The following is an 18,531-nucleotide window of genomic DNA, read 5'->3' on the forward strand; positions in this document are numbered from 1 at the left end:
TGTGTGTGTGTGTGTGTGTGTTGTGTGTGATTACTGGGGCTTGAGTTCAGAACCTCATAGTCTTGCTTTGCTTTTTCATTCAAAGCTGGCACTCAATCACTTAAGCCATACCTCTACTTCTGGCTTCTTGCTGGTTAACTGAAGGTAAAAGTCTCTCCAACTTTTCTGCCCAGGCTAACTTTAAATGGGATCTTCAGATCTCAACCTCCAGAGTAGCTAAGATCACCTGACATGAGTTAGCTTTTTCAGAAGCTCAAGGCCCCAAATCCCTATACCAGTACAAAAACAAACAAATTGGTCTCATAAAATAAAACTGAGTGAAAGCAGCCAAATATTTTTTAAAATAATAAAAACAAAAACCAAAAAAAAACCCTAAACTAAAAAGGTTCCATTAACAAAAAATTCAAATAGACAAAACCAAACTAACAAATTGGATGTATTCCTGGCTAAAAAAGCAAGGAAATGATTACCTAAAAAGAATCTATTGAATCTGGAGACTGGGTTAGGGGATAGTGGAGGGGAGGAAAGAACTTCAGACAAGCCACAGGTTCCTCTGTGTGTGTGTGTGTGTGTGTGTGTGTGTGATGTGTGTGTGTACATGCATGTAAGGCATGCATGCTCCTGTGTATTTATGTGCATGCCAGTGGTAGGTCTTGAATCCAGGGCCTAGGGTGCTGTTTCTTAGCTTTTTTGTTCAAGGTGGGTGCTTTATAACTTAAACCACAGCTCCACTTCGGCTTTCTGCTTGTTAACTGGAGATAGTCCCACAAACTTTGGCCTGAGTCTGACTTCAAACCACAATCATTATAACTCAACCTCTTAACTAACTAGGATTACAGGTGTAAGCCAACAGTGCTTGGCAAAAAAGCCATGTGATTTATTTTATTTATTTTTTTGTCGGTTGTAGGGCTTGAACTTTGGGCTTGGGCTCTGTCCCTGTGCTCCTCAGCTCAAGGCAGTGCTCTACTGCTTGCGCCACAGTGCCACTTCTGATTTTCTAGTGGTTTACTGGAGATAAGAGTCTCATGGCCTTTCTTGCACGGGTTGGCTTTGAATTGTGATCCTCAGATCTCAGCCTCCTGAGTAACTAGGATTACAGGTGTGAGCCACCCGCACCTGGCGATTTTTTTTTTTTTTAATTTAAAGAAATTTTTACCTGGGCACTGGTGGCTCACACCTGTAATCCTAACTACTCAGGAGGCTAAAATCAGAGGACTGTGGTTCAAAGCCAGCACAGGGAAGGAAAGTTCATGAAACTTACCTTCAATTAACTACCCTCAAACCAGAAGTGGAATTGTGACTCAAAGTGGAAGAGCACTAGCCTTGAGCACAAAAGCTCAAGAACAGTACCCAATCTCTGAGTTTAAGCCCTATGAGCAAAAAAATAAACAAACATTTTAACTTGAAGAAATATTTTTTACTACAGTTTGAACTTGGGGCCTCATGTTTTCGAGGCAGGTACTCTACCACTGAGTTGTGTCCCCAGCCAAGCCACAGGTTTGGGTGGTGATGCTTTTCACTGATAGTGAAAACCATTTTCAGAGGAATGATAGGAGCTAAATCCTGGACATGTTAAAGTTGAAATACCGAATTTGAGATAGTAGGCAATCAGATATGCATTTTTTGAGATGAAAGGATTAAAGAATTCTGAGGTTATCCTTAAGTGAAGTCATGGACCTAGCTCTGTTACAGCAGGAGTGACAGGAGAGCCCAGAGCTGATCCATGAACACCAACACTTAATGACCAGGTACACACAAGGAAACTGTAGCAAGGAAAGCAGAGGGACCAAGTGGGAGGGAGAAAACGAAGAGCCTGTCAAGAACCATTAAGCAAGAGAAGAGAATGTCTTATGAGCCACAGGGTGACACACTTAGGAAGGATGTGGAGTATGTGCAATACTGAACAAGCCCGTTTGTACTCTGCCGCTTTCTGGCTGACCCAAGATGAGCAGCAACATGAGAGAAAAGCAATGCTTCTGAGAATGGCTCCTTGTTTTTATGTGTTTTCATATAAAGAAGCAATCAGGCCCCTCTTGTTCTTCCCTCTCTGGGCTCTCAGGAAGGGAGGTTTGAGAGCGCTGGCTGGGGTGTGTGTATCTGGAGAGTCTATGAAAAGGTCAATGCACAGGTGCAGGCCCACTTCTTCTCAGGGCCAAACCTACTCCTTGGGCAGAAAGGGCCTGGGGCAGATGGCCAAGGCCAGATCGGCAGCCAACCAAGGCAGATGGGCTCTCTCTAGTTCCATGCCCCAGGCAACTGACAGAAAGTAATTAGGCTTTGCTCAGATCACAAGAAGATCCGGTCTTGTTTGAAGTGGAGAGGGTCCAACCCTCATGGTAGGGCATGTCAGTTTGCAATCATTTAAACAGAACTATACCCTAAACAACAACAGTAACAACAAAAGAACATGTACCAGCTGGACTAATTCCAATCTTCTGGAGTTTGGTGCTGAAGTCCTAGCTAGGAATAAAACAGGCCTGGTGATATGGCTTAGTGATGAAGTGTTTGCCTAGCATGCACAAGGTGTTCAATCACCAGCACTGATGAAGGAAAAAAGAAAAAATGATAAAACGTCAGTATCATTTTCTATTTGTCAGGAGAAATATTTTATGTAAGGCTCTCCTTTACATACCCTGTGGACTTAAAAATGCCTATAGGTGAAAAAAATTCTGTTAATCTTCGATTTTCTCACCTTCATACCATGATGAAGTTATCCTACTTTCCCAATTTTCTAGCCCCAAATGGATTTCACACCAAAAACAGACACACAGAGTATGCATTTACAGTTTCAGATAAATTCTAACTAGTTTTCCTTAAAGGCTGGTGAGTAATAATGAAATGTTAACTAGAAAACAGGAAATCATTTAAAAACCCATCCTTGGGGCAAGGAATGTGGCTCAGTGGTAGAGTACTTGCCTAGCATGTATGAGGCCCTGAGTTCAAGTCCTTGGTACCACATAAACACAAAAAATAATTAAAAAATTAAAAACCCATCCTTGGGAGTAGTGCTGTGGCAGAATGCCAACCTTGGGCAAAAGAAGCTCAGGGACAGCTCCCAGGCCCAGAGTTCACGCCCCAGGATCACCAAGAAAAAAGTTAGCTGGGCACTAGTGTCTCACATTTGTAATCCTAGCTACTCAGAAGACCCAGATCTAAGAACTGCAGTTCAAAGCCAGCTCAGGAAGGAACATCTGTGAGACTCTTATCTCCAATTAACTACTAAAAAGCCAGAAGTGGAGCTGTGGCTCAAGTGTTACAGCACTAGTCTTGAGCACAAAAGCTCAGGACCCAGACCCTGAGTTCAAGCCCCAAGACCGACACCAAAATAGAAAGAAAAAAAATTTTTGAGTGAGCTGGGAATGTGGCTTAGTGGTTGAGTGTTTGCCTTATAGCATGTATGAAGCCCTGGATGGATTCCTCAGTACCACATAAACAGAAAAAGCCAGAAGTAGCACTGTGGCTCAAGTGGTAGAGGGCTACCCTTGAGCAAACAAAGCTCAGGGACAGTGCCCAGGTCCTGAATTCAAGCCCCAGGACTGGGGGGGGGGGGGGGGGGTTACAGATGACAGTAAGGAGGGACATATGTGATGGCACTTATAGAACAATGCTCTCACATACATACCCCATATTTGATTTCATATAATATGCATTTTTCACATACAGGCTTCCTCCCCCCCACGCTCCAAAAACGTTAACTCCTTCTGGAACATTTTTAAACAACAGTAAAAGCACTATATTTATTTATATTACAAAAATAAAATTGAACCAAGTACAATGGATCACATTTAAAATTCTAGCTACCCAGGAGGCTGAGATTTGAGAATCTTGGTTCAAAGTCAACCAGCCCATGCAGAAAACAATCTATGAGACTCTTAGCTCCAATTAACCACTAAAAAGCTGGAAGTAGAAGCATGGCTCAAGTGGTAGAACATCAGCCATGAGCAAACAAGTTGAGCAAGATTGTGAGGGCCTGAGTTCAAGTTCCAGTACACACACACACACACACACACACACACACACACACACACACACACACACACACACACACACACACACACACACACACACACACACACACACACACACACACACACACAGAGAATGTGAAACTAGGCATAGAAGCTTGCTACAATCCTAGAATTTGGGAGATTGAAGCAGGAGGATCATGAGCTCAAGACTAGCCTGCAATAAAATGAGACCCTGTCTCAAAAATACAAAAAACTGGAAACATCTTAATGTCCAAGAAAAAGATAAGGGTTCAGTTAACTTAATTAAACAGTCCTTACTTATTAATGTCATTAAGAAAAGATCATAGGGGGCTGGGAAAGTGGCTCAGTGGTAGAACGCTTGCCTTGCATGCATGAGGCCCTGGGTTCGATTCCCCAGCACCACATAAGCAAAAAGAAAAAAAGCTGAAAGTGGTGCTGTGGCTCAAGTGGTAGAGCGCTAGCCTTGAGCTGAAGAGCTGATGGACAAAGCCCAGGCCCAGAGTTCAGGCCCCACAACTGGACCCCCCCCCCCAAAAAAAAAAAAAGATCATAGGGAATGTGGCTTAGTGGTAGAGTGCTTGCCTAGCATACATGAAGCCTTGGGTTCGATTCCTGAGTACCATATAAACAAAAAAGCCAGAAATGGTGCTGTGGCTCAAGTGGTACAGCATGAACTTTGAGCGCAAAGAGGCTCATTGGCACAATGCCAATGATATAACTTGAGCCTGAGTATACATATGTCATATGCCAAAGTAAAAGAGCATGCAGAAATGAAAATGAGGATAGCCAACATTGGTGGCTCACATCTGTAATCCTAGCTACTCAAGAGACCAAGATCTGAGGATCGCAATTTGAAGCCAGACTAGGAAGGAAAGCCTGTGAGACTCTTAAATAAGCCACAATAATAATAATAATAATAATAAAATAAAAGCTGGGTGCTGGTGGCTCACACCTGTAATCCTAGCTACTCAGGAGACTGAGATCTAAGGATCACAGTTCAAAGCCAGACTGGGAAAGGAAAGTCTGTGATACTCTTATCTATAATTAACCACCAGAAAAACAGAAGTGACACTGTGGCTCAACTAGTAGAGCACTCACCTTGAGTGGAAGAGCTCAGGAACAGCACCCATGCCCAGAGTTCAAGCCCCACAACTGACAAAAAAAAAAAAGCCTGAAGTAGTGCTATGGCTCAAGTGATAGAGCACTAGCCTTTACTAAAATAAGCTCAGGAGGCTGGGAAGGTGGCTCAGTGGTAGAGCGCTTGCCTTGCATGCCTGAGGCCCTGGGTTCGATTCCTCAGTACCACATAAGCAAAAAGAAAAAAGCCAGAAGTGGCACTGTGGCTCAAGTGGTAGAGCACTAGCCTTGAGCTGAAGAGCTGAGGGACAGCACCCAGGCCCAGAGTTCAGGCCCCACGACCGGAACCAAAAAAAATAAAATAAAATAAGCTCAGGGACAGTGATCTGGCCCTCAACTCAAGCCCCAGGATTGCCACAAAAGAAAAAAAATGAGTATAGATTAGATGAGGTTTTCCAACTGACTTACTCTAAAAATGTACATTAGGACAAAACAAAACCATAATAGAAATCTGCATTAAAGTGATATAAGATAAAACAACTCAAGAACTCAAGAACTATGTTCCTTGATGGGAAGATTTGCTGATAAAAGTTGACTCTGTCCCAAATTCATCTATAAATTTAGCACAAGTCTAATAAAAATCTTGATAGGAAGTTTTTAGAACTCATCTAAAACTTCCCTGAAACAGAAAAATGCATGCAAATAGCTAAGAAAGACTTGGAAACAAGCATATCTGCACTATCAGATCTCAAGCCTACTGCATCAAGCCACAGGAGGAAACTGGTAACGAGTAAATACAGACAGATACATCCCCAGGACCAAAGTGACCTTCCAGAAAGAAGCTTCACGCATACAAGAACACCTGTGGTAGTTCATTGTAGGCAAAAGCCCACCCACATAGAAAAAGTTAAGGCTATAACTCACATTAGACACAGAGATAAATTCCACACTAAGAAATTAAAATGTGAAAAAAAATCAAAATACTAGAATTAAAAAAACAACAACATGTAATGGTAGAGATTTTGCTAAACAATATTAAAGGAAAAAATCCTGAAGCTGCAAACAGTAAAAGATAAAACCACATAAAGTGCTAATGCAACAATGTATTCTAGCCCCATGGCAGTGCTTGTGTCTGCAATCCCAGCTGCTCAGGGGATAGGTCTACCTGTGCCAGTTGAGAACTGCCTGACTTAGGCTTTCCATCCTTGCTAGGAACACAGGCACATAAACCTTGACCAACTTCCTTTGGTGGAGAGAAGAACCTTGAGGACTTCTGCTCATGGTGTCAAGGAACCAAAATGCTGCCAAATTTAACCTCCTACATGATTTGGTATTTTAGGCATACACCATTATAGTCAGCTATAGTTTAAGAAGGGGTCTAGACCAGATAATGGTGGCCCATGCATGTAATCCTAGCTACTCAGGATGCTGAGATCTGAGAATCAAGGTTCAAAGCCAGCCTGGGCAGACTTTTATCTTCAATTAACCACCAAAAAGCCATAAGTGCAGTTGTGGTTCCAGTAACAGAGTGACAGCTCTGAACAAAACAAACAACAACAACAACAACAAAAAAAAAAGGTCAGATGAACTGGGAATATGACTTAGTGGTAGAGTGCTTGCCTAATATGCATGAAGCCCTGGATTCGATTAATCAGTACTACATAAGCAGAAAAAGCTGGAAGTAAGGCTGTGGCTCAAGTGGTAGAGTACTAGCCTTGAGCAAGAGAAGCTCAGGGAAAGTGCCCAGGCCCTGAGTTCAAGCCTCAGAACTGGCAAAAATAAATAAATAAATAAAGGTCAGAGACAGTGCCCAGGTCTTGAGAATTCAAGCCCCAGGATCAGCACAAAACAAAAAGGAGTTCTCAAAATCTTCTGCCTAGGCTGGCCTTAAACCACAATCCTTCCAACTTGAGCCTACAAGTAAGATTACAGGTATGAGACACTAGTGCCCTACTATCTATACCTCTTTTAGTATGCAAATTTCTAGCACTTATAATAATAATAAAGCTCTACTGATGAACACAAACTTTAAGTAATAGATAATTAGTATAGTTTTATATCAAATTTGTTTTGATTGCATAGCATCAAAACAAAACTCTAGGGGCTGGGAAGGTGGCTCAGGGTAGAGTGCTTTCCTTGCAATAATGCATGAGGCTCTCAGTTTGATTCCTCAGCACCACATAAATAGAAAAAGCCAGAAGTGGAGCTGTGGCTTGAGTGAAGAGACCTAGCCTTGAGATGAAGAGATCAGGGACAGTGCTCAGGCCCAGAGTTCAAGCCCCACAACCAAAATAACCCCCCCAAAACAAAAAACTCTAGTTCACAGAGTTCAACAGCTTAGCTACAAATCTAAGTGTACTCTGTACTTTTTTTTTTTTTTTCTTTTGGTCAGTTGTAGGGCTTGAACTCAGGGCATGGGCACTGTCCCTAAGCTTTTGTGCTCAAGGCTAGAGCTTTACCACTTTGAGCCACAGCTCCACATCTGGTTTGGGGTGGTTTATTGATGGTAAGAGTGACATAGACAGCAAGGCTCCAGTGTCTCATGCCTGTAATTCTAGCCACTGAGAAAGCTTCTATCAGAGGATAGTGGTTCGAAGCCAGACCAGACAGGAAAGTCCCCATGAGACTCTTATCTCCAATAAACTGCTCAAGAAATCTGAAGTATTGCCTCCTGAGTAGCTAAAATTACAGATGTGACCCACCAGCACCTGGCTACTTTGTGCTTTTTTTTTTTTTTGGTCCGTTTGTGGGGCCTGAACTCTGGGCCTGGGCGCTGTCCTTAGCTCTTCAGCTCAAAGCTAGCGCTCTACCACTTGAGCCACAGCACCACTTCCGGCTTTTTTCTTTTTGCTTGTGTGGTGCTGAGGAATCAAACCCAGGGCCTCAGACATGCAAGGCAAGCACTCTACCACTGAGCCACCTTCCCAGCCCCTACTTTGTGCTTTTTAAAGACAGTATAATAAGAATATTTAGGGGCTGGGAAGGTGGCTCAGTGGTAGAGCGCTTGCCTTGCATGCCTGAGGCCCTGGGTTTGATTCCTCAGCACCACACAAGCAAAAAGAAAAAAGCCGGAAGTGGTGCTGTGGCTCAAGTGGTAGAGCGCTAGCTTTGAGCTGAAGAGCTAAGGACAGCGCCCAGGCCCAGAGTTCAGGCCCCACAAACGGACCAAAAAAAAAAAAAAAAAGAATATTTATGTTTACACCTGTCTAAAAGACTAAACCCTAGACTGTTTCCAAGTTAAGTCTGTAGCATCAAGAAATGTGAATTCTTTGCAATTACAAATATTTTAGTAAAAATAAAAAACTTTACACAGGCCAGGCACTGGCGGCTCAAGCCTATAATCCTAGCTTCTCAGGAGGCTGAGATCTGAGGAACACGGTTCAAAGCCAGCCCTGGCAGGAAATTCATGAGACTCTTATTTCCAATAAAACACCAGAAAATCGGAAGTGGGGCTGTGGCTCAAGTGGTAGAGAACTTGCCTTGAGCTGAAAAACTGAGGGACAGAGCCCAGGCCCAGAGTTCAAGCCTCACGACTGACAAAAAAAAAAGGTTATTCAATATATGCTAGTCATGGTATCGCTTATCATTGCACAAAATTCAATGAGAGCTCTACAGTACTAAATTTACCTACATAATTTTAACATGAGCTACATAATTTTAGACAGAATCTCATCACTGTAGCCCAGGCTAACCTTGAATTTTATATCTTCCTGCCTCAACTACCCAAATGATGGGATTATAGGCTTATGCCACTATGCTAGTAATACAAAGATTCTCAGAGTTGTTGCTATTATGGATATTTAATTTTTTCTTCCTTTTTTTATTTTTTCCCCAAATAATGTAAGTGCATTGCTTTTTATGTTAAAATTATCATAACAGGCGGGGCGCCGGTGGCTCACGCCTGTAATCCTAGCTACTCAGGAGGCTGAGATCTGAGGATCTAGGTTCAAAGCCAGCCCGGGCAGGAGAGACCGTGAGACTCCTATCTCCAATAAACCACTAGAAAACCAGAAGTGGTGCTGTAGCTCAAGTGGTAGAGCGCTCACCTTGAGCTGAAGAGCTGAGGGACAGCGCCCAGGCCCAGAGTTCAAGCCCCACAACCGCCAAAAAAAAAAAAAAAAAAAATTATCATAACAGGAATTTACCCCCCCCCAAAAAATTATATGACTTTCAAAATCCTAGGAAACTTCCACAAACAGCAAATTTGACTTGGGTTTTATCTTGAAGTATACTTGTATGTCACCAGTTTTATATGCAGTGTGTGTGGCTCCATGCAACATGTCATTTTGGAGGCTTTGTATAGCCACAGTTGAGATGCGCAACTGCTCCATCCAAACAAGACTCCCCTTAGAATCACACCACCTCTCCTTTGCCATTACTAACTTGCAGCATCTAGACTATTATTTCAGTAGTTATATGATCATACAGCATGTACATCTTAAGACTGGTACTTTTTTCACTCAGTATAACCTTATTAAAGTAACCTGGCAGTACAAAAATCAGTGGTCCCTAGTATGTTAAACATTTAGGCCTGGAGGTGGTAGCTCACACTTGTAATCCTAGCTACTGAAGGGTTGAGATCTAAAGATCGTGGTTCAAGGCCAGCCCAGGCAGTAAAGTCCATGGACTCTTCTCCAATAAACTACTCAGAAAAAAACGGGATGTGGCGCTGTGGCTCAAGTGGTAGAGCACTAGCCTTGAGCTGAAGAGCTGAGGGACAGTGCCCAGGCCCAGATTCAATTCCCAGGAACCAGGGCTGGGAAAGTGGCTCAGTGGTAGAGTGCTTGCCTTGCATTCATGAGGCCCTGGGTTCGATTCATAAGCACAAAAAGCCTGAAGTGGCTCTGTGGCTCAAGTGGTAGAGTGCTAGCCTTGAGCTGAAGAGCTGAGGTGAGGGACAGTGCCCAGGTGAGTTCAAGCCCCACTCCGGCAAAAAAAAAAAAAAAAAAAATTGCCAGGACCCATGAAACAACAAAAAACAAAAAGTCAAGGTTCATACTTTATCTGCATTTACAAGAATGTGATATAAAAGAATGCCTAGTTTCTGAGCAAGGTTTTTCTTCAGTAAGTCTATTTTACATACCCATATGACCACAGGCCATTTACTCTTTCCTCATTTTCTACCCTTTCATGCCCTTTCTCCTGCCGTATCCCAGAGCCCTTTCTATTCTCCAGGAGACAATCACTGCTAAAACTTTAGCTCCATCCCACTACCACCCAGGCCTTATTCTCTCGGTGCCTCAGGTCCCTAACATTCAATGCTTCTTTCAGAAAGTTTTACAGTATCCAAGAATACAGTAAGACTTTCTTCCTCCCATTACTGACAGGTGCCCTGCCTGGCTTCACACCATCTTTCTTCCCTAGGTTACTCTACTAAACTCCCATGACACCCACTCTACTGCATAACTATTAACCAGCAGATTTGCCAAAACACAGATCTTACATTCTCAGCTCTGTATTTTTTTTTTAAGATGTAAAGAGAGACCTGGTAACTGGTAGCTCATGCCTAGAATCCTAGCTACTCAGGAGGCTGAGATCTGAGAATCACAGTTCAAAGCCAGCCTGAGGTGGAAAGTCCATAAGATTCTTACTGCCAATAAACTACCGAAGAGCAAAAATGGAGCTGTGGCTCAAGTAGTAAAGTGCTAACCTTAAGCAAAATAAGCTCAGAGAAGCACCCAGGCCCTGAGTTCAAGCCTCAAGACTAGCATACATCCCCAAAAAATAACATATGAAGAGAGATAAGGCACCAGTGGCTCCTCACAGCTATAATCTTACCTAGTTACTTAGGAGGCTGAAATCTAAGAATGGAGGTTCTGAGTCAGCCTCGGCAAACAGAGCCAAAAACTTATCTCCAGGACTGGGAAGGTGGCTCATTGGTAGAGCGCTTGCCTTGCATACTTGAGGCCCTGGGTTCGATTCCTCAGCACCACATAAGCAGAAAAAAAAAGCCGGAAGTGGCTCTATGGCTCAAGTGGTAGAGGGCTAGCCTTGAGCTGAAGAGCTGAGGGACAGCGCCCAGGCCCAGAGTTCAGGCTCCACGACCAGACCCCCCCCCCCAAAAAAAAAAATTTATCTCCAATTAACCAGTAAAAAGCCAGAATTGGAGGCATGGTTCATTTGGCAGAGCACCAGTCATAAGCAGAAAAGGCCAAGCAGAAAAAAGCCAGAACATGATCTACTTCCTGAATAGAAACCCCAATACTTCACAAAGGACAAAAAAAAAAAAAAAAAAGGAAAGGTACAAGTCAAACGTTTTAGTAAAATATGGAAATTTTGAGGACTTCAAGATTTTCAAATACTAGATTTTAAAAACTATTTGTACTATTGTACATAAAACCCCTTATAGATGGGGAGTTTTAATTTATAGGAAATACCTGAAAAAATTATTGAACACATTATTGTTTCTATTATAAAGCTTCTAAAATTTGAATGGATTGTAAGTCTTGACAGTATGCTATGGAGTTAGAAATAAAATATACTAAAACAATTAATGTTTAAATATATGTGACAATCCCAGAAACTTACTCTACATAAAGGCATGTATTACCGCATGCTGTGTCTGCGCAAAGTAATCTCTAGTCAATAACAATGCCGAGTACATTTTATTTCAAGTGAATGTGGATATCTCACCTGGCAAAACAGTAACTACCCTATTTTTGTTTTGTTTTGTTTTTCTGATGGTCGTGGGGCTTGAACTCTGGGCTTGGGCTCTGTCCTTGAACTCTGGGCTTGGGCTCTGTCCTTGCACTCTTTAGCTCAAGGCAAGTGCTCTACCGCTTGAGCCACAGGGCCACTTCTGGTTTTCTGTTGGTTTATTGGAGATAAGAGTCTGACAGACTTTCCTGCCCAGGCTAGCTTTGAAGCAAGATCCTCCGATCTCAGCCTCCTGAGTAGCCAGGATTATAGGCGTGAGCCACTGGGCAGTAACTACCCTATTAAACATAAGAAACTGAGGAGGAACTGTAAAGTTAAGGAACTCCTAAGAAGAGATAGAATGCCACACAGAACCCCAAAGATTTAAACCCAGGGGGCACAAAGTGCCTCTTTAATCCTGGTAGGCTGGTGTAGGTTTCCAGCAGTTTTTATCAATTTATGTAAAATGAAGAAAAATTAGAAATTGAATTTTTCAATGACTTAAATTAAGGATCTTTCATTCTGATTCTGTTCTTTCAAACTGGGTGAAAATATCCTTTTTTTTGGGGGGGGGGGGGGAAGGTCAGTAATGGACCTTGAACTCAGGGCCTGGGCACTGTCCCTGAGCTCTTTTGCTCAAGGTTAGTGCTCTACCACTTTGAGTCACAATTCCTCTTCTGGTTTTTAAGTGCCTAATCAGAGAAAAAAGAGGGTCACGAGGGCTGGGAATGTAGCTTAGTGGTACATTGCTTGCCTCACATACATGAAGCCCTGGGTTCGATTCCTCAGTACTACATACACAGAAGCCAGAATTGGCACTGTGGCTCAAGTGGCAGAGTACTAGCCTTGAGCAAAAGAAGTTCAAGGACAGAGCCCAGGTCCTGAGTTCAAGCCCCAGCACTGGCAAAAAAAAAAAAAAAAAAAAGTCCCACAGGGACTTTTCTGCCAGGGCTGGCTTTGAACCGTGGTCCTCAGATCTCAGCCTCCTGAGAATTACAGGTGTAAGCCACCAGCACCTGGCTAAAATATCCTTTATTTTGTTTTGTTGTGTTTTGCCAGTCCTGGGGCCTAATCTCAAGGCTTGAGCACTGTCCTGAGCTACTTTTGCTCCAGGCAAGCACTCTACCACTTGAGCCACAGCACCACTTCTGGCATTTTCTGTGTACGTGGTACTAAGGAATCGAACCCAGGGCTTCATGCATGCTAGGCAAGCACTCTACCACTAAGCCACATTCCCAGCCCAAAATATCTTTTCATCAAATGAAATAATGCTGCCAATACAGAGGTGTGAGTTTTTGATGCTGTTTTATGGGCTACATTTAACAGAATTTTAAAAATTGACCATTCTATTTGAGGGAAAATATTTATTTCAAAACCCAAAAGTCCAGAATTACTCTTTTATTTATACCTCCCAAACTACTAGAGGTTTGTCTTTTTTTATTTTATTTTATTTATTTATTTTTTTTTTTTTTTTGTCGGTCGTGGGGCTTGAACTCTGGGCCTGGGTGCTGTACCTGTGCTCTTCAGCTCAAGGCGAGCATTCTACAGCTTGAGCCACAGCGCCACTTCCGGTTTTCAAGTGGTTTATTGGAGATAAGAGTCTCATGGACTTTGCTTCCTGGGCTGGCTTCGAACCTGGATCCTCAGATCTCAGCTTCCTGAGTAGCTAGGATTACAGGCATGAGCCACTGGCGCCCAGCTACTATGGGTTTTTATACTCAGACATACGCCATTTCAAAATTATCTCAGAATCTCTACCTTATTCTATTTGAATGAGGAAACGTAAGAATTGAGAAACGAGAATAAAGTGAGTTTAGCAATTCAACATCACAAGTCAACCTTGGATCCTAGATGATTTCTTGGGATCTTTCTCCTCTGTGAACTTTGTTCATTCTTTACATTTATTTCTACTAACTCCTGGGATCAATTTTTTTCCCCTAAAATAGTCACTTAACTTGAATCTATTGCCAATCAATTTGAAACTAACCAGACTTCTCCAATACCTGTTTTCACTTAAGGACTTTTTCATCTCATTGAAAACCTTTCATGGGGGCTGGGAAGGTGTCTCAGTGGTAGAGTGCTTGCCTCAAATGCATGAGGCCCTGGGTTCGATTCCTCAGCACCACATAAGCAGAAAAAGCCAGAAGTGGTGCTGTGGCTCAAATGATAGAGCACTAACCTTGAGCTGAAGAGCTAAGGGACAGTGCCCAGGCCCAGAGTTCAGGCTCCACAACCGACCAAAAAAAAAAAACCCTTTCATGGTGCCAGGAGCTGATGGCACATGTCTGTAATGCCAGCTTCTTAGGAGGCTGGTCACAGTTTGAAACTAGCCTGCCTGGGCAGAAAAAAACTGTGAAACTTTTATTGAGCAAAAAGCTGGGAATGAGTTAAAAAGCTAGGAGAATAGTGCCCGGGCCCTGAGTTCAAGCCCCAATACAGCACAAAAAATAAGTAATAAAAATAAAACCCTAATAGTTATTCTATCTACTTCTCAAAGAAAACCAATTAGGGGCTGGGAAGGTGGCTCAGTGGTAGAGCACTTGCCTTGCATGCCTGAGGTCCTGGGTTCGATTCCTCAGCACCACATAAGCAAAAAGAAAAAAGCCAGAAGTGGCGCTGTGGCTCAAGTGGTAGAGTGCTAGCCTTGAGCTGAAGAGCTGAGGGACAGCGCCCAGACCCAGAGTTCAGGCCCCACAACCGGACCCCCCCCAAAAAAAAAGAAAGAAAGAAAAGAAAAGAAAACCAATTAACAAATCAGACAGGCTGCATTAAGTGCACACGCATGCACACGCTCACACACACACACACAAAACTACAAACAGGCTAACCAACTGGATATATTTCTTGAAAACACTTTTATTATATACATGACAAAAAACCTATACTCACTCCTCTTATTAGAAAGCCTAATTTCTTACCCTTTGGCAAGTATCAAATTTAAAATACTTTAAGTACACTGCTATATAATTAAATAAGATTCTCAGTCACAACGTATAAAATTCACAAACTACAGAAAGTTAATTTTTAGTCTAACAGGTTTGAACTCAGGGCCTCAAAATTGCTGGGCATGCTGGTGCCCTACTACTTGAGTCACACCTATAGCCCTGCTTTTTGCTGGTTATTTTAGAGACAGTTTCTTGAGGACTTTACTTAGTCTACCCTCAAACCCCCATCCTCTGGATCTCTAGCCTCCTGAAATAGTTAGGATTACAGGCTGAGGCCATCAAAGTTTTTACAGATGGAATGTTCCCTCAAAGCCTAAAACTGGAAATAATTCTGCCTAAAATTTATAACCTAACATACTGCTGCATATTCTTTTTATTACATACTTATTCAAGTAAATTTGGGGTATGAGGTTCGTTTCAGTTTAAAAATGTCTTCCAAAGAACAATGAAAGGGTGACATTGATCAAGATATATTTTACTTATAACCTGACTTCTGGAATTGAAACCCCTTTGTATAAACTACTTAATAAATACTATTCCTAATAATAAAAATGCCTTCCAAAAGTGCAAGAAAATACAGTGGCTTTTTTTTTTTTATGTGCCAATTTTGGGGCTTGAACCCTTCAGGACCTGGGCACTGTCTCTGAGCTTCATTTGCTCTACCACTGTGGTACTGAGGAATTGAACCCAGGGCTCCATGCATACTAGGCAAGCACTCTACCACTAAGCCACATTCCCAGCCCAAATACAGTAGTTTGCAAAATACAGTGTAGTTTCAAATACAGAGGGTTTAATAAGCGGTATCTTGGCTAGAAATCACTAAAATGTGAGCTATTTGTCACAGTGACATATTTTGCAGTGTAAACTAATATGTACATTGTAAGTACATTTAAAAAAATCTTTAGCTACTCAGGAGGCTGAGATCACTGTTCAAAGCCAGCCCAGGCAGGAAAGTCCTTGAGACTCTTATCTCCAATAAACCACTAGAAAAACCGATAGTGGCACTGTGGCTCAAGCAGCAGAGCACTCACCTTGAGCTGAAGAGCTGAGGGACAGTGCCCAAGCCCAGAGTTCAAGCCCCACAACCAACCAAAAAAAAAAAAAAATCTCTAATGCAGCCACAATAACTTTTCCTACTAACATGTTGCAAGAATGAGTTTTAATAGTCAGTGAGGCCGGGCCCTGGTGGCTCACACCTATAATCCTAGCTACTCAGGAGGCTGAGATCCGAGGATGGAGATTCAAAGCCAGCCCCAGCAGGAAAGTTCATGAGACTCTTATCTCCAATAAAACACCAGAAAACCAGAAGTGGTGATATGGCTCAAGTGGTAGAGCACTGGCCTTTGAGCTGAAGAGCTGAGGGACGGCACCCAAGCCCAGAGTTCAAGCCCCACAAATGAAGTAGAGTGCCTGAGCTGTGATGAAGGCTAATGTAAAACAACAGCCTAAAGCTTGCAAACATGACAAGCTCATCAATATGTGTAGGTCTGAGCAGCACCTGCCATGGAGGCCACCCGCAGAGACTCTTATCTCCCCCCAAAAAGGGAAAGAAATGGTCAAAATAAAAGAATGAACTGTACATTCCTAGCTAGCTAGCAATTTACCCTGATAACAGGAGGAGAAATTGCTCAAATGTGACTGTTAACAAATACCAAAATATTAGGGATAGTAAGTCTCTATTAGAATTACAAACTATCATTTTCTAAATCATTCCTTTTACTTTTGCTGTTTTCAGGACCCCCCCCCATAAATAAAAACAGTCCCTTGAAAATGTAAATACCTTTTTTCCCCCACACACAAACTTACCTAAAAAATTTGGAGGATTTAAATAAAGTGTGACAGAAAAAAAATCAAGCGATCAGTGGGACAAATCAGTTTATCAGTATGTATCTCTTGTTTAAAACACTCTAATACAGAAACCACCATCACTACACAAGAACATACTCATCTTCTACTCCAATTCAACTCTGGCCACCCCCACGCCTTGAGCACACACTGAAATACTCCAAGGAAAAGCAAGAAACCAGGTCGTGTCCAGGGCCCGGCCCGCTCCTTCAGGGGGTCAGTCCGTGTGTCCCCCCCGCCCGCGTGTGAGTGTGTGTGTGTGTGTGTGTGTGTGTGTCAGTGTCAAGGGGGGAGCAGGGTCAGTCCTTGTGTCCCGGGCCTTCACAAGGGTGGGGGGGAGGATTCTTGTTGCCCAGGTCATTGGGGGCGGGGGGGGGGGGGAGAAGGGACAGTCCGTGTGTGTCCCGGGCGATGGGAGGGCAGAGTCAGTCCGTGTGTCCCAGGCCGGGGGAGGGGGGGAGCCAGGGTCAGTCCGTGAGTCCGGGCCATGGGGGAGGAGGGTGGGCAGATTTAGTCCGAGTGTCCCCGGCCGTGACAAGGGGGGGGGGGGCAGGATCCGTGTGTGCCGGGCCATGGAGGGGGGGTAGGCAGGGTCAGTCCATGTGTCCCGGGCCATGGGGGGGGGGGGTAGGCAGGGTCAGTCCGTGTGTCTCGGGCGGTGTCGGGGAGGGGGGAGTGACAGGGTCAGTCCGTGTGTCCCGGGCCGTGTCCAGCACCGGGCCCCCTCCCGGAGGGGGTCGGCCGGTGTGCCCGCGGACCCATCACCCAAGTCTGCAGGCTCTCTTCGAGTACAAAGGCCAGGCACGGAAACACCTGTCCACGCGCCCGAGGGCGGTGGGAAGGCGCGGGGGCCCCGGTCGTCCTCCGCACGCACCGGGGAGGGGGGACCGGCGCGGCCTCGGGCTCCCCCGGCCAGAACCCCGGGACCTGTCAGGCGGGTTGGGCCCCGCCCTCCGCGAGCCCCGCGCCCGCCGCGGCCGCCCGGGGCTGCGCCCTGCCACCTCAGCCCGCCGCCACCGGGCCCAGGCCCCCGCGGCCCGCTCCGCCGCCGGGCCGCTCCCGCCGCCGCCCGCCGCCCGCCGCCCGCCGTCCGCCTCCCGCCGCCGGGTACCTGGAGGCCAGCGCGGCCGAACACTTCACCCAGGGCCCTAGGTCGCAGAGGGCCCGGTGCTCTGGGTCCCGCTCCTTCTCCCGCTCCACGTGGTAGGCGTAGATGGAGAGCAGGATCCCGGCGGCGCACACTGCAGACCGGGCCACCCGCTCCCACCGCGGTACCGACACCCTCAGCAGGACGGGCGCCGCCATCTTCCCGCCGCCGCCGCCGCCGCCGCCGCCGCCGCCGCCCTCCACCGCCGCCTCAGCCGCCGCCGCCCGTCGGGGCCCGACCCAGCCACCGCCGCCGCCGCCGCCGCCGCCTCCGCCGCCGCCGCCGCCGCCGCCGCGCCCCATTGGCTCGGTCTTCTCCTCCGGGCCCCGCCCCCACAGGCGCGCGGCCCAACCGCCCCGAAAGGAGTGAGCCGGGAAGGGCTTGGGGAGCGGGCGCGCTAGCACGCGCGCGCGTGGAAAAAGGGGGCGGAGCGCGCAACCGCCGGCGAGCCGGGCGGGGCCAGGGGTAGTGGGCGTGATGAGCGGCGGGGGAGACCTCAGAGTGGGCGTGGTTATAGGGGGAGGAGCAGGCACGGCGGAGAGGGAGCCAAGAGTGGGTGGGGCTCTGAGCTGTGAGGGGCGGGGCTGGCTGCGGGGTGGGGCGGGACCGGCGGATGGGCCTTTCGAAGCTGCCACTGTGCGCGGCGGGGCCATCCTCGGCCGCTCGGTGACAGCCCTCGTCATCCTGTTCTCTTTTTTCGTCTTTATCACTTGATATTTTTTACCCAATCCGAAGAAACCCTGGCCAATGCCCAGCGATCCAGAGCCACACTTCCATGACATGATCTTCCTGGCACCTCCTCCAGGCACCTGAATGCAACATGTGAAAAACTTTTTCTTAAATGTACAAGACTATTTTGCAACAGAAAATTATTTTTTAAAGTGTTTAACGG

The 18,531-nt window shown here is 45.4% G+C and overlaps 1 protein-coding gene across 2 annotated transcripts in view; it reads right to left on the minus strand.

Annotated features, from left to right (window-relative positions):
* Positions 1 to 17,847, minus strand: part of Vkorc1l1 (vitamin K epoxide reductase complex subunit 1 like 1) — a 48,557-nt gene extending 30,710 nt beyond the window's left edge. Inside the window, exon 1 of one of the 2 annotated variants that reach the window (XM_070035623.1) lies at positions 17,604 to 17,847. In XM_070035623.1, coding sequence (XP_069891724.1) covers positions 17,604 to 17,797 — 194 coding nt within the window. In that variant the 5' untranslated portion in view covers positions 17,798 to 17,847. The remainder of the gene's footprint in view (positions 1 to 17,603) is intronic. The other variant, XM_070035624.1, reaches the window with a different exon arrangement.
* Between the last annotated feature and the right edge of the window lie 684 nt (positions 17,848 to 18,531).

This window comes from Dipodomys merriami, unplaced genomic scaffold (genome assembly GCF_024711535.1).
Source record: "Dipodomys merriami isolate MVZ:Mamm:240054 unplaced genomic scaffold, mDipMer1.0.p SCAF_26, whole genome shotgun sequence".
Classification (NCBI taxonomy): Eukaryota; Metazoa; Chordata; class Mammalia; order Rodentia; family Heteromyidae; genus Dipodomys; species Dipodomys merriami.